General features: G+C 38.2%; 1 protein-coding gene across 3 annotated transcripts in view; it reads left to right on the top strand.

Annotated features, from left to right (window-relative positions):
• Positions 1-15,365, top strand: part of KCNIP4 (potassium voltage-gated channel interacting protein 4) — a 1,018,244-nt gene that overhangs the window by 901,624 nt on the left and 101,255 nt on the right. The window contains exon 2 of one of the 3 annotated variants that reach the window (XM_051967626.1): positions 2,244-2,345. The exons of the other annotated variants lie outside the window; for them this stretch is intronic. Within the exon in view, the coding sequence (XP_051823586.1) occupies positions 2,244-2,345 (102 nt within the window). The remainder of the gene's footprint in view (positions 1-2,243; positions 2,346-15,365) is intronic. 3 annotated transcript variants of the gene reach the window in all.

The following is a 15,365-nucleotide window of genomic DNA, read 5'->3' as shown; positions in this document are numbered from 1 at the left end:
TGAAACTCCATTACATCGGTACTCTAAAAATAGTAAAAGAATGATAAGAAAACCTCCAGTGACTAACAGGTCAGTAGCATATGGAAGTTATGTTTAATGAGCTGAATAAAAATCCTACCACAGGATAAGAATATATTGTGTGGCTGTCTTATGCATTAATGGAGGGACTACTTGTACTGATGAAAACAGATCCATCAATGTATCAAAATCAAGTCCAGGCCCAAAGATCTGTCATTGTTGGCGGAGACTTTGTGACAGACATCATTAATCCTCTCCCACACTTCTCTTAAAAAACCTAGACATGAAACTAAGAAGCACCAAATTAAAGCTTAAAAATGGTGATTCTTTCGTGACAAATGTAGATTTTTCCCCAAAAAGATAAAGAACACAGATGTATGAAATGTGAAGCTCTGTTTGCTCCTTGGAAACACATTGCCCATCAGTAGGATGAGACACAAAGAAAAAAGGTGATGGCATAAAGTAGAGCAAGCTACTCACCTATACTCTGGGACCTAACTTGGCTCAGAAAAATCCTATGAAAAGTAGCTGTCTAATTATGGAAATGATAGCAGTCTAACTTTCTGAGTTTCCTCTTGGAAACAGAATCCTAGTGTCACAACATCATATCGTCCTTTTTCTAAAACATTTCCAGATGTTGCCACTGGATCCCATGGGTAGGTTAACATAGTTATCAAACATCCAGCTACCCTACTCCTAATCCCATTAATATAGCAGGCCCAATATATCATGCTTTTCCCCTTATTAAATAGAATCTGTTTAAAGGGGGGCTGGAATGTGTAATCCTTTACATTATCTTAGAGTTTGTTCCAGGTTGTTACTTCAAAAGATCTTTGCCTCAGACTTGAGTTAGAGGGTTGGGTATTGGGGCTTTGTTTCATGTTTTAAATTTAAAAGTGCAGAATGAGGAAAGACCTTGTGGAGAGAAGAGTTTCTGAGCTGCCCCTTATAAGATGGGTCAGATTTTAATAGAGAAAAAAGATCAGAAAAGATCAGACTTTCTAAGTAGGAGGAACCGTATGAGCAAAGTTTCTGTGTGTGAAACGTGTGAAATTGTGTCAGAAATTGTGAAAATTGTGTGAAAAGGCTGAAGGAGGATTCTGATTTTTCAAAAGGCAATGGACAACTTCTTTTCTGATTTGACTCATCTGGACTGTTCGTATTTCTAGGAGCAGGAGTAGCGGTCGCCATTGATCTGGGTAAACTTATCTGAGGACTTAGTCTGGACTACTTTGTGGGGACCACTTTACCTTGATTTAAGTGGACTGCCTTGCTTTTGTTTGATGTTGATTTTGGAGAGCTTTGATTTAGATTAGAGCTTGTGAATTGTCTTCCTGGTTTTCAAAGGGTCGATAAGTTAGTAATGAGTTTGACAGTTCTCACTTCCGTCATGGACAGGACCATTTGTCTCAAACACTTGCCACCACGCTCCCTCCTTTATTGACAAGGATAACAATATAAATATTTCTTTATTATTTCCCCACGCCAGCCGTGGCTCCCCAAATTCCCGGTCCCCCCTCCCCCTCCCGGTTAACCGCTCTGAGGTTAACAGCCTTCCAAAGCTATCTGGCTTCTTCTGAAATCACCCCACTTGAATAAAGTATATTCATTAACTTGGCCTTGTGGGGGAAAAACTGTGACTGATTGTCATATATCTGCATATCAAATTATGCAAATGGAGGCTCCCGGGCTGCATCTCGAGGCCATCAGTTTCTTCCTTTCAGTGAAGGCAAAGGTACCGGCAGGTTATTGCCGATTTATGCAGGGGAAGATCTCCTTTGTAATCAGATGCGGTGACTGACGAGAGCTTGGGAAGTCATCAAAGGCGACAGACATCAAAGCTGTTTTTCATGGTGAAATTTCAAGCCAGTTAAACAGTTTTCAATAAAGTTTATTGAATTTCTCCTCCCTTTGGACTTTCTGAAAAAGTTGACCCAAGCCCTTTAGCTTTCATTTTCAAAAGGGCTAAACCTTTCCCGGTTCACATTTGAAATCCTCTTCACATTAAATCCAACAGTTTTAATGCAGAGACGAAGAGAAACTTTGCCATTTGAAAGGATGCTTTCAAAGGGAGGAGAGAATTCTTGGCTTCCGGCGGACCGATTGTCCTGGAGGAAGGAATGGATGCTCCCGGATTCCCGCTTGCTCCCGGCACGCACCGCCCGGCATGCACCGCGCCGCGCGCTCGGGGACTGTATTAACCCAACTGCCCGTGTATCTTCTAGGTTTCCTGTACGCCCAGAGCGGTACCAAGCGCAGCATTAAAGAGCGCCTTTTGAAGCTCTTGCCCTGCTCGGCTGCCAAAACGGCGTCTCCTGATATCCAAAGCAAGTTTGGCTCTGTTTCCTTTTGTTGTCTGTCTGGTTGGTCTCTTAGGTTTGCATGCCCGCGGTTTTCTGCTTTGGGGAAATCAAGCAGAATGTTCACATCCTTTCGGGAACACTGTCCGTGTCTCAGTACTTAATGGGAAACCTCGGGAGCCATTACCGCTCCAAGAGCATGCTCCCCCTCCCCCATCCCTGTTCCGGGCAGGTTTACCACGTGGTGTGGAGGAGGAGCTTTCGCCAATGGCCGGGCTTAGGCTTCCCTGATTGGCTCAGGACAGGAAGCGGAAATGGTGACTTGGGCTCTGCTTCCGGTATTAGCAGGAACCCCGAATTATCCCACAGCCACGCTCGCCATCTCCGAGTATTACGGCTCATCCCGAAGGCTTCCTGCAGCCCTTTCCCCTTTCTTTTTCTCATCCCCACCTCCTGCTGAGAACGTGAGGTCACTGAGAGCAGGGATGAGCCTGCGCTTAGAACGACGCTGGTTACTCTGGGGGATTGCCCCCCCGTGCTCCATTAGATACAAGCCCCTGCTCCTTATTAGTATTCCCATTGCTTAACACGTGCCCGGCACACTGCGGGCGCTTAATAAATGCTTACTACATTTTTGTTAAATAAAATTTTAATAAATTAAATGACATTTAGTAAATTAAGTGAAATTTAAATTCAATTGGCAAATAACAAGCATTAATACATGTTTTCATTCTTATTTTTTTTTTTTTTTTACTCCCGGTATTGCTATCTAATTTCATTTTCTCTCCTCTCCGTACTTAGCTTGGAGTCATCTCTGTACAAATAAATCCCAAACATACACATGATATACATATACATACACATGCATATATATACATATGTATATAACACATAATGTATATATGTATATGTGTATATATATATAATATAAATAAGAATCTGTCCCTTGCTGCAATCCTGCATCTATCTGCCATCTGGATAGCTTCGTCAGAAGGTTCCATGAGTATCTCAAACTCAGTATGTCCGAAATAAAAATCACTCTTTGTCCCATCCCCCTTCCGTACAACCTACCTTCTTCCCCTAGAATCCACCCCTTTCCCTAACTCCCATCCCTCTTCCTCTCAGAATCTTCCTCTTTCCTTAATTCACACTAATAGCACTCGGAACCTACCCTTTTCCCCAATTCCCTCATTTCACCTTCACAGTCCAACCACTGACTTTTATAAAATCAGATTTGTTCTAGAATTTTTTAATTCAACTCAGGGAGCACTTATTAAGCAGCTACCATGTGCCAGGCACGGTGCTATGTCAACCACCCCCATCCCACACACCAAGTCCTGTATTTATTTCTACCTCTGTGCTATCTCCCATCTGTCTACCTTCTGCTCAGATGGGCCCGGCTCTAGTTCAGGCTCTCATTCCCACACACCTGGACTATTACGATAATTGAATTAATTTCCCTGAATCTCATCTCTTCTCTCAGCAATGTCCTTTTTGCTCAGCTCCAAAGGTAACGCTGCTAAAGGGCAGGTCTGACCCTATCTCCCTCCTTCAACATTCTTTATTCAGTATCTCCTATCATTGCCAGGATACACCAGAAATTTCTGTTCAGCATTTAAAACCCTTCTCAATGGGGCTCTAACCTTTTTGTCCAGATATATTGTCACATGATTCCCCTCCACCATACTTTTTTTCTAGTCTACCTGCCCTGTTTGCTATTCTCTATCAATGAAGATCTACCACACTGGTCATTCGTAGGTCTGAATGCTTCCTCACACTTTACCCCCTAACAATATCTGTTTCCTTCCAAGCCACCCACTGAAAATTTCCCAGATTTCCCCCAGTTGTTTGTATTCACTTCCCCCACATGCGAAATTTCTTTAAATCTACTCAAAATACATTCGCAACTACTTGTGTATATTTGTTTACCTCCAGCATAATGTAAAGGGATAATTTTACATTTATATGTGTATTTATCTGAGAATTTTTGGTTTATTTACTTTCCAGCAAAAAAGAAAATTAAAAGAAAAAATGCTAGCTTAGAAACCAATTTCTTAATAAAATTAACCTTATAACAAGGTAATAATATATCCTTTGGAAACTAAAATACACATTTTTTTCATCCTTGTCATTTTGTTATTAACCAATATTATCTTAAGAAGAACAAAATAAGATGTAATTGTATATATATTTTTTCAAATAGAAGAGAAAAAATTAAATTACTTCATTTTAGAAATACAAAAAAAGATTAGGGGAAAGGGGTCAATCCCATGAGTTCATCTATAGAGGGAACTCTCAGTGTGGAAACTCCTTCCATCTATACAGATTCAGCACTAATTCATCTATAAATTACAGTCTTTAAAAGTTCCCTTAGGCATATAATTAGCATAAATCAGGATTAGAATGAGTGCTACTGGAGTCAGTACTTAAATGCAAATACTGTGGTATTCCTTAATAACTGATTTGAAATTTGATTGCTCTCCAGTTTCTCTACCAAGAGTCAAAAAATATTTGGGGAGAGGCCAAAGGCAAACAAAGTAAAAAATTCCAAACGAGGACCTTAAAGCTGCAGGGAGATAAATTACATTCAGCAGTTTGATGATAAAACATGATAGGCAGGGAATATAAATACAACTCAAATGATAATTACATGTCAGAGAAAAAGCTCCAATTTACAAAAAATTATGAATCATTTTTCCCTTTTAAAAACACAAGCAGATAGATATACCCAAAAAAGTGTCGATCTGCTTTTCGTTTTTAATGGCAAGTAATAAAACGAAGGTATGCTCCCTAACCAATCTTACAAAGACATTTATTTTCATTGTTCCTGAATAATTTATTTGTGCCCTCTAGATTGTCAGGGTATGATTTTCTTTTTCTAGCCTTCCCTGAAAGTTAGTAGCCAACTGGACCATTTGGGACATTTACCGAGAAAGGTAGTAAGTCACCTAAATGTTAGATATCCCTGGCTAGTGACTTTGTGCCTTCTTAAGGTCTTGTCCATCCCACCCACAACCTCCCTTTACTTGTTAGCATCTGGATTTGGAGTGGAGTGGAAAACCTTGAACATGTCAGTACTTGGGCTAAAAGACTTGGGGCAAATCACTTCCCCTAATTGATGTTAATATTCATCTCTTGGGATTATTATAAAGTTTAGGAAACTATAAAATTATAGGTAAATATAAATTGATATTGATATAATTACATTTCTATATTAAGTATATTAACTGGAAATCAACTCATATGAAGATGAGTTGAAGGAGCTGGGAATATTTATCCTTGAGAAGAAAAGACTTTGTGGGAGGAGAACCGAATGGTGGGCTTCTAGTGTTTGAAAGACTGTTCAGTGGAAGAGCAATTGGGGTTCTTTGCTTTCTATCTGGATAGGCAAAGTGAAAGAATTATTAGGAGTGTGTGAGGAAAAATTCCCTCATGATGATGATGATGATGATGATGATGATGATGATGATGATGATTCCCTTAGCCTCAATCCTTGGAATTTAAGACCATATAGCAGATAGACCAAGTTATCATGCACATTACCCCATTAGATGGATGAGTTTACTGGACAAAAGGCCAAGTACTCTTTGATAGGAAGAAAAAGCAAGTATGGGATGGGCTAAAAAGGCAAACTAAGGTAGCTTACCACAAAGGGGTGGCCCAAGGTATGATAAGCAATAACAACAGCCTACTTTTATATACAACCTTGCCAAAAAAAAAAAAAAAAGGAAGCAGTATTCTCTTTTTTGTAAGATATTTGTCCCGTTTTTCAGCATGACACCCAACGTTGACATCTCTCCTGATTCCATGTCTGATTTACTGACATCTCCTGGGATACAACCTGGCTCTCTTGATTCTGAGTCCTGCCCAGTGCTTACAGCAACCCATGTGCACTTAGGGTTAGGGTTAGTGGTTATGTGGCCAGTGGTTTGTAAAGAGCAACAGGGGCAAAGCGAGAACAAACTGGAGTTAGGTAGCTTGCTCTCTTCTTAATATTCAGCATATTGCTGCTGATTCTTGTCAATGCCCAGGCAGGGCCTTTGATGGGCGGCAAAGCTACTTAGAAAATGTTCTCAGTCATCAACCAAAAAGGCCAATCAATAACTACCAAAATGGTTTCTACCATTATCCAAAAGTCTAAGCAAAAAAAAAAAAAAATCAGACGTGTTTCAATTGCCAAAGTGTTTTCTTTGCTCCTTTCTTGTAACAAGAATGTGAGATTGACATTATTTTTTCTATTGCATAGATGACTAAAGTGAGGCTGGAGAGATGTATTACTGATTCATTTTTAGTAAATTAAAAATAATAATTCCTGTGAGCAGGCTTAATAGCTGAGAAATGCAAAAAACTTATCTATAGAATCTGTATTCTAACAAGGATATTAGGGATTTTCGTATTTAACTTCCTCTTCCCTATAGAAATTCTCAGTGTCAAGAAACTTACTATCTATGTGTAAGGCTGCCATCCTACTGTGAGACAGCTCTCAGGGCCTTGTGCAAACCTGGAAGTCAACATAGATTACCTTTGTTGTGGAGCTGAATCACTGACAAAGTTTTCTAGGCAGAAAGTTGTTCTCACGAGTGAAAAAGGGGCGAGAGCCAGCCCGGTCACAGGAAGTCAAGCAAGCTGTCTTTGGTGTGTGGAGAAAGCCTAGACGGTGTCACGCCCGCCATTTTCATTCTCTCAGGTATCTTTGAAGGGCCCACAGTGATAGATCAGTTTGATGTCTTCCTGTGGTAGAGCCAGCTGCCCAGTAAAAATGGTGGCTGCCACATACAGCCTCCTAGAGTCTCCACTTCGGATTGCTTCCCTGTCACCTCACACTGGCATTCTTTCAACTGAATACAAAGTTGTGCTAGAAACTGAGACTGAGCTAGAGTCAGATTTACCTGTCTTCGACCACACCCCCCTCCTAGGAAACCATTTGACTATCGCTGGTCAAATGACTTCTTAAGACCCATAATAATATCTGTTCATCAACATTAAGTAATTAATTCCAAAAAGTTAATAAAGGTATTAACCAAACATTGTCCTTGACCTCTTAGCTACTCCCCAAGTTGGAAAGCACTTTTTTCTATCTGTTTTGCTTTAAAAAGTATCATCAAGGTGTTCCCCTACACTGATGAAATCAGACTCAGACTCCTCTTAACTCCCAAAAAAGCATCCTATAAAATTACTTGTTTCTACAAAAATGAGAGGAAGCACTTTTCCAGTGGCCCCTTGTCCACTTGGATGATAAAAGCTAGAATACTCAGAAAAGGAAATGTTTATTGAAAAATAAGGTTTGCTGACATTGTCTGGTTCTGCCCCAAAATCACTCTTTTCAATATCTCCAACAACCTGTATCAGTACCTCCGTTAGAAGACTGCCCAATGATGAGGAGCCTTCTACTTTCAGAGCCACTCCTGAAGTGTTCTCCTTGTCCAAAAGTCCCATCTTCAATGGCCGGTCTCATCAACCTTTCTATATCTCCCCTCCTATGCATTTATTTCTGCATTCTTACTTCTGCATGATGTCCTGTCAAGGACTTGAAGAAATCTAAGACTTCTCATTTGCAGACCAAGCATCCACAGATCTTTTAATTGATATTGATGTGAGATGATCTAGTCTAACCCTCCAAAAGCAAACTGAAGCCCAAGGCCAGGTGCCTTGCCCAGAATCCTATTGATAGTATAGATAAAATGTGGAATTTCAAGCCAATTATCTGAGTCCAAAGCCACTCCTTATATGTTGCTCCTTTGAATTAGTATTATTTCATGTAAAAATGTGGCTGACTCATTAGCTAGCTTAGTCTCAACAATCCTTGGCTGCAAGACAGCTAGGTGGTACAGTGGATAGAGCACTGCTCTTGAAGTCAGGAGGCCCTGTGTTCAAATGTGACCTCAGATATTTAAATACTCCCCAGCTCTGTGACCCTGAGCAAATCGCTTAAGCTTTACCAAAAATAAAATAAAATAAAATAAAGGAATCTTTGACTGAATAGTACCATCTGTTCAAAGGCAGTTTTCTTTTTTTCTTTGTGGTGATATGATCTATCTAGGTTGCTCCAGAAAAGTAATTTGTGCTTCAATTTCTTTACTCTAAGATGGAATTATTCCAGACACACATACTTTTTCACTGGGATATTCTGGAGGCAATCAGAGTCACATCTGGACCATGCATTTAAGAAATAAAGCACTAAAGACAAGGAATTGTTAGACATTGAATCTAGACAAGCATATATTTGTCTTTTAATTGGTTAAATGCTAACCCCTGCTCTATAATCTCTTAGTGCCCTAATTCCATCGCAATTATTGATTCCAGAAATTAGAGGTATGTTCTTGCCTTGCTTTTTGATTACAGCAGGCCACAATGAGCAGACTATTCATAACTGCTGAGCTGCCATCAGCACATTGTCCAACATAATTGTGAACCGCAACTTGCTAAACAGACTTCTGTTCTTTAATATTAAATATAACCCAGAATTCTAATTCGTATGTGTGTGTTTTCTTAGTCACCATATTGGATGTGTTTATCATCTGTGAAAGGTTGGGGATGTCTCTCTTGGCAATGAAACACTTTGCATTGGCTGTGAGCATTTGTTTTCAGAAAGTGTTTAGAACGAGCCAAATGCTGCCAATTAAAGCCCAACCTTGGCCGCTCAGACTTGGAAAATAGCATCGCTCTTAACCTTCTGGCAATTAATCAAACTCCTACTGACTCCTTGGTGTCTTTAACAAAAAGGAGAAAAATAAAAAATAAATGAATTAACGAAAGAAAAGAAAAACAGGTAGTCAGAAAAATTTCCACTTCCGAGTTATCTGTTAGGTAATTGATAATTAGTTTTTGTATGCCATTTTTCACAGTGATGTTTCTTAGGGGGAAATTGAGATTCCAATTTTGTTATACTTATTCAACTTGATTATACAGAATCAGATTTAGAGCTAGAAGAGACCTTTGGGGTCATCCTACCTAATCCAGTCATTTTTCAGAGGAGCAAACTGAGGCAGCAGTGTCTTGTTCAAGGTCACACAACTGGTAAGTGGCCTGCCAGGAATTTAAACGTAGGTCCCTTGACTTGAAATCCTCGTGGCTTTTGGAGCCTTCGTTCAGTGGCTAGGCCCAAACTTGGGAAATAAAGAACCTATGTTGTAACACGAAATATTTTGGCAATCTACCCAAGCCTTACAATCAAAGAATCCAGTCCATCCCTCTCCTTTTCAAAATTAAGCCAAGGTTCAGTGAGAGAAAGAAAGATGGGTGATATTACCACCTGTTTTGTGGCGGAGCTAGGGCCAGGGGCTGACTCCCATCGTGCTCTTCTTTCCACTGCACTCTGTCAACAAAATCCTTTATTAAACCCCTCCAGGATGAAGCACTAATAACCATTCTGCTTTCTGATGCTATTCTTCACTTTGCACTTCTCTATTAGAAGCCACACGGTCCTGCTTTCGGCCTCCTGATTCCCTTTAGCAGGCTTATTAGATTTTAAGTCGAAGATCCGTTATCTCCCTAGTTAATGGGCTCTTTTTTCTATCGGGGAACAAAATAAAGCCAACCTTTGGCTTTCAGCTTGATGTTTTAAACTCTTTTTTTCTTTGGTGTTGATTTGGGATGAAAGGTATCGAGTGGTCCTGGCTGGTGAAAATCTATCCAACAGAAGGGCAGGCAAATGAAAGCCATTTGTTATCGCTTTTGCAGGAAGTTATAGAAGGTCACTCATAAGTTCCCAAAAGTTGTAATATTGATATGTTTTCTATTTACAGTGGCTTATGAAATTACTCTTGGGATTAAACTCAGGCCAGCCAATAGTGGTTTCCGCAAGGTTACATTAGGCACCTAAGTAGAAAGGGAAGGCTTCAAGTAGACTCAATTTTCCACTCTAACGGGTCCATAAAATACAGGTTATTGCTAAGTTACCTGCTTAGAGAGAAGATTAAAGTTCAAGCTGTTTCTCTTCAAACTGCTCTTCAGCTTGGGGATACTGAACAACCGTGAGAGTTCCATCTAATACTGGAAATACCAAAAGCCAGAAGCCCTGGCTTCTGACACCGACCGCTGTGCTATCTGGCTAGGTCACACTGGGCAACTGAGTTTATTGCTCTAGGCTTTAGTGTCCTATTCTATAAAAATGGGAGAGCTGACGTGAGAACGTGGGATCTCAGATTGTGAAGCCATCATCTTCCTTTAAAGCGGTTGTTTTTTCCTATGATCTTTCTGCTGCCTACCTCACAAGGTTTTTTTAGCAGTAGTAGCAGCAGCTTGCATTGACAGAGCACTTTATTTACAAAGTACTTTGCAAAGATTTTTTACTTTATTCTTGCAACAACCCTCTGGCCTAGGTACAATCATTATTCATATCTTGCAGATGAGGAAACTGAGGCAGACAGAGGTTTAAGTGACTGGCCTAGGATCCCATAACTAGTGAGTACCTGAGACTAGTTTTTAATGCAGCCTTTTCCATTGTGCCAAATGACTATCTCTTTTTGTTATAAAGGCACTTTATAAAAAAGTGTAATATTATACATAGTGCATCATAGTTCACAATATAATTTGTATACATTACTTTAATCGATCTTGACAACATCCTTCTGAATATTTCTGGTCCAGGCATTAAACTATATATCTGCTGCCCTAAAACCATGCTAGTCAAAGTTAAAGAGCTTTTTCACCATGTTACCTAAAAATGATATTTTTTAAATATTATAGTTCTCAACAACCAGATACTAAATCACAGAGAATTTACCATCTTTGTCAGCAAAGAATATGACACGGATTTTGAAATATCGAAATACACTGGATGCTGAAAATACTTAATTGAAATTACAAATAAATATTGGGATCTTCATTTTTCTGTAAGATTTGGCTTTTGGGTCCAGTCATATGTTTTCATTGTGAGACTTTTGACAAGCAAAAGAACATTACAGGCTGAAATAACTAATCGTCCAAGGTTCAAAAGTAATGACCTAATTTGTCCTTAATTGCCCAGTAAAGTGCCAGAATGGGGATTAGAACTCAGGTATTTTTAAATAAGCATCATATGCTCTACTATGGCAGCCTTTTTTATTTTTATTAAAAAAATCGTATGATGCTTCTTTTTTTCTTCTTTTCTTTTATGATTTTCAGGCAAACATTTAGTCGCTTATCACCATCACACATCACTCTCTTGCTCCACTCAAAAATACTCTCAAAATTTTCATATGTCAAAAAATGAGGTATTTTTAAATAAAACTTCAAACTGCATGATTTCCCCACTGACTTAAAAGCCCAGCAGGATGGTGAAACTAATGGTAAGAGGGAAGTTTAGCTTTTATTACATTTTAGGAAGTAATCGGATTTTTATATTGGGTTGTTTTTGTTGCTGCTTTTATCATAGTTTGGTTTCTTTTGGAATGTTTCAGCAAGTTTGCAGGCTTTCTTTTCTTTTTTTTTATGGAATCATAAATATCTGAGTCACCTTAATAAGGAGAAATAGTGAGGAATTTAGACCTTGGAGTTTTATGACATTCAATGTCATTTGAAGTTCAAATTCTCAGATTATTAACTCAAACTTGACATTTATTTCCATGATAAATCTGAATTTGTTTATATAAAAGTTAAGTTATGATTATAAAATCCATTCTACCTATTAGGTGTGTTCCTGAAAAGTTGGGAATAAATCAAATTTGGGGAAAGTCTAAGCAACCAAAAATCGTTAATCTTGACCATTCAGTGGCACCTGGCAAACGTGACACTGTCAGATCTAAATTAGTATCGACTTAAAGCAATTTAAACATTTTTCATATTAATTTCACTAGTAAAACCTTTTTTCCCAAAGATAATAAAAACAATTCATTTTTAATAACGCTTTAAAGTTTACAACATACTTTCTTCAAAACTACTCTCAGAGAAAGGCAAAAAAGATTGTGAGATAGTGGAAAGAGGCTAGGATTTTGAGAACAGTCACTCATTAGCAGTGTGGTGGTAGACAAATCCGTGGACCTCCATGACTTCTAATTCTACTGAATGAAGGAATTGAATTAGAAGTTCTTCCTATATCTCTTGTTCTTATTTTGTTAAGATTAGGTAAATTTTAATATTTTACTATTTTATTTATATATAATATTTAATATTTTAATATGTCTATAATGTCTAATAATACCTCTAAATCTCCATGCCTAAGGAGCATCATTCTAAGTACTGGCAGCTCTTTGTAATCCAGCAAATATTAGTTTGCTTTTATTTAGACAGGGAAACTGAGACCCAGAAATTTGTTCAAAGCCATACATCTAGTAAGGCTCTGTGGTTAGATCTAATCCAGTCTATTTTCTTTTTTCTATTGGGTAACATATCTAAAAGCAGAGTATCCCAAATATATATGAATGTGCTCCTTCATACATATAAGCTTCCTAGTACTTAACCAAGCAGCTAATTCTCTTGTATTTTCTTCCTTATTTATAGTGTATCTACTCACCTCTTAGTGCTCTAAATCAAAAATAAATAAATAAATAAACTAACAATAATAACAAAAAACTCTTTAAGGCTATATGTTGTGAAAAGGTCTCTGACCTCCACTGGTAACAAGCATCCATATCTAGAAGGTGACTGCCCCAATGAAATCACAAATTCAGTCACTGTTCTAGTGTAAATCCCTATATTCGACTAAAATTAAAATAGTAGGAGAAGCCTTTGTTGAGGTCTTTCAAAGAGAATGTAGAAATGTATTCCTGAACCAGAGGGTTGTGCTACAGAGATAAGAAATGCTTTTCCCTTACTAGAGAAAATTTAGTGCACCTGAGTAGAACATATTTTAAAACTCTTGCAAACAATAGTTAAAAGTAATCGAGGACAGGTTTTTTTCTTCAGGAGGTAAATTGCAAGAAAAGTTTGGTGGGTGTTTTTAAGGGAAGTTAGATTTCAAAGTTATATTCATGGCTCAGATGGCATTTTTTGAAGGGAAAGTTAGTCTTCAATTGGATCGTGTAAAATGAAGAAATTATCCCGGCTATGAGAATAAACTACTGGAGCTGGTACTTGTCATCTATCTGATTTGGGCCTGTCATAATTCAGGGCATGGGTATAACAGGTAGAAAATAGTGTGGAAGTGATAAAGTCAAAGTAAAAGATTAGTAGGATGGAAAAAACACAAAACATAGCATCAGAAGATCTGGACTTAAAGCCATGCTCACCATTTACTAGCCATGTGAGTGTGGGAATGTCTTAATCTTTCAGTCTCTTCATCTATAAAATAAGGATGATGATACTTGTGCTTTTCTTCTCACATTATTGTGGTAAGGAAAATATTTTAAAGTGTTTTATAAGTATTAATAGTTATTATTATAGACAAATTTTTTTTGCTCTCTTATGTCAAAAGATCTGTTGATGTTGGTAGTTTCTTCACCCACAGGTGACAATTCTTTTATCATATACTTCTACATCTTAGGAGATGATTTTAGGACTTGCCATGACCCCCCCCCTTCCCAAAGTGAATCACTTGGTGATCACCCTTCTGGTGATGGGCAGCTTGAACTTGACTGACAAGTTGGTGAGGAAAACTCCACAATCATTTGGTCCATTCTTGAAGATTTTTCTTCATTAGAAAACATTAGAACTCGTATATCTTTCAAGAATCCAAGAGTAATATCCATGCTGTTCTAAAGAAACAGAGTGGAGTGTTTTATTTTCTTTCAGGTACAGAACCTACTTCCTAAACAAAGTTCCATTTGAATCAGTTCTTCCTTAAAATTCTGTGCTATAATATTGTTCTTCATCATGATCAAATAATCAAATCATGATTATCTTATGTAGCAAATCAGCACTGCAAATGATTGAAAGAACATTCGGAAGAAATTATTAAATTTAATGAGTATTTTAGAGATGAATCATAAATGGAAAGGGTTAAAATCACTGACATCACCACAAAGGAAAAAAATGAACTAATCAAAGACCAAATATCAGTAATCATATGCCCTCGCTCAGGGGTGGCCATTTCTTATCTTGGTGATGCTACCAGTAGGAAGAGTACACAGCTAAGTAAAATTGAGAAGAATTAGAAGAGGAGGAGCTCGGAAACCCAAGCGTAGAAATATATATGAAACCATTGGGGGATGGAACGGAACCTGTTATTTGCTATCTTGGAATCTGTGAACTCAGCTGATGCCCTGTGATCCCTGGCTCTTCATTACCAACTTGGTCTTTTATCCTTCTTTGAATGGGGACTCGGCCTGTGGGACAGCTCCCTCTCTTAAGAAGTCTCATTTAAACCCATTCAGGAGACCCAGGTTGAATTTATGTCAGGTCAGGCTTTGGTCTTAGTGAACATTAGAATAGCTTTTGTGGGAAAAGACAGATATCCATGGATTTATACAACCTGTATATGTATGTAAGTGTGTGTGTGCATATATATGTATGCATATATAGTGGCACATAATATTACATATGATATTTTATCAATTAAAAAGTTTTCCTGATGCACCATGCCATTGGAGCACTAAAAAGTATGCCGTGTCCAAATGCTGATCAGTCCATGATTCCAGGACCAATGGAATGACCAGTTTATTTTTGGACAATGACACCAGAGAGATTTTGAAAAAGACCTTGTAATGACTGACTCAAGTGACTTAGGCTTTATCCCTGTCTTCCCACAGTATTCAGCTCTATCAGACATAACTAGTGTTTTTAGTCTTTGAAATCTCTTGGTGTCCAGGATTGGAAGAGTTCTGGATACCATGATACCTAAGTAACTGTTGAAAGAAACTAGCACTCCTTAGTCTAGATAAGAGAGAATTTATAGAAGAGATGATAGTTTTCTCTATATACATTTATAAGGTAATCATGTGAAGGTGGGATTATCCTCCTTAACCTCAAAAGGAAGAACTAGAAGAATTATAAAATAAGTCGCAAGAAGGTAAACTTAGGCTTGATATCAGGAAAAAAACTTTTCTTGAGAATTAGAGCTATCTACAGAGAGAATTGGCTCTTATCAAAAGTTGTAAGTTTCCCATTACTGGAAAGCAATAGCTGGCTGACCAACTTTGGGCTATTTTTCGAAGGGGATTCTTGTTCAGAGATAGTTTTTCCCCCTACTGA

The sequence above is a fragment of the Antechinus flavipes genome, chromosome 6 (genome assembly GCF_016432865.1).
Source record: "Antechinus flavipes isolate AdamAnt ecotype Samford, QLD, Australia chromosome 6, AdamAnt_v2, whole genome shotgun sequence".
Lineage (NCBI taxonomy): Eukaryota > Metazoa > Chordata > Mammalia > Dasyuromorphia > Dasyuridae > Antechinus > Antechinus flavipes.
The sequence above is the reverse complement of the archived record's forward strand: the minus strand, read 5'-3'. Positions and strand labels throughout refer to the sequence as shown.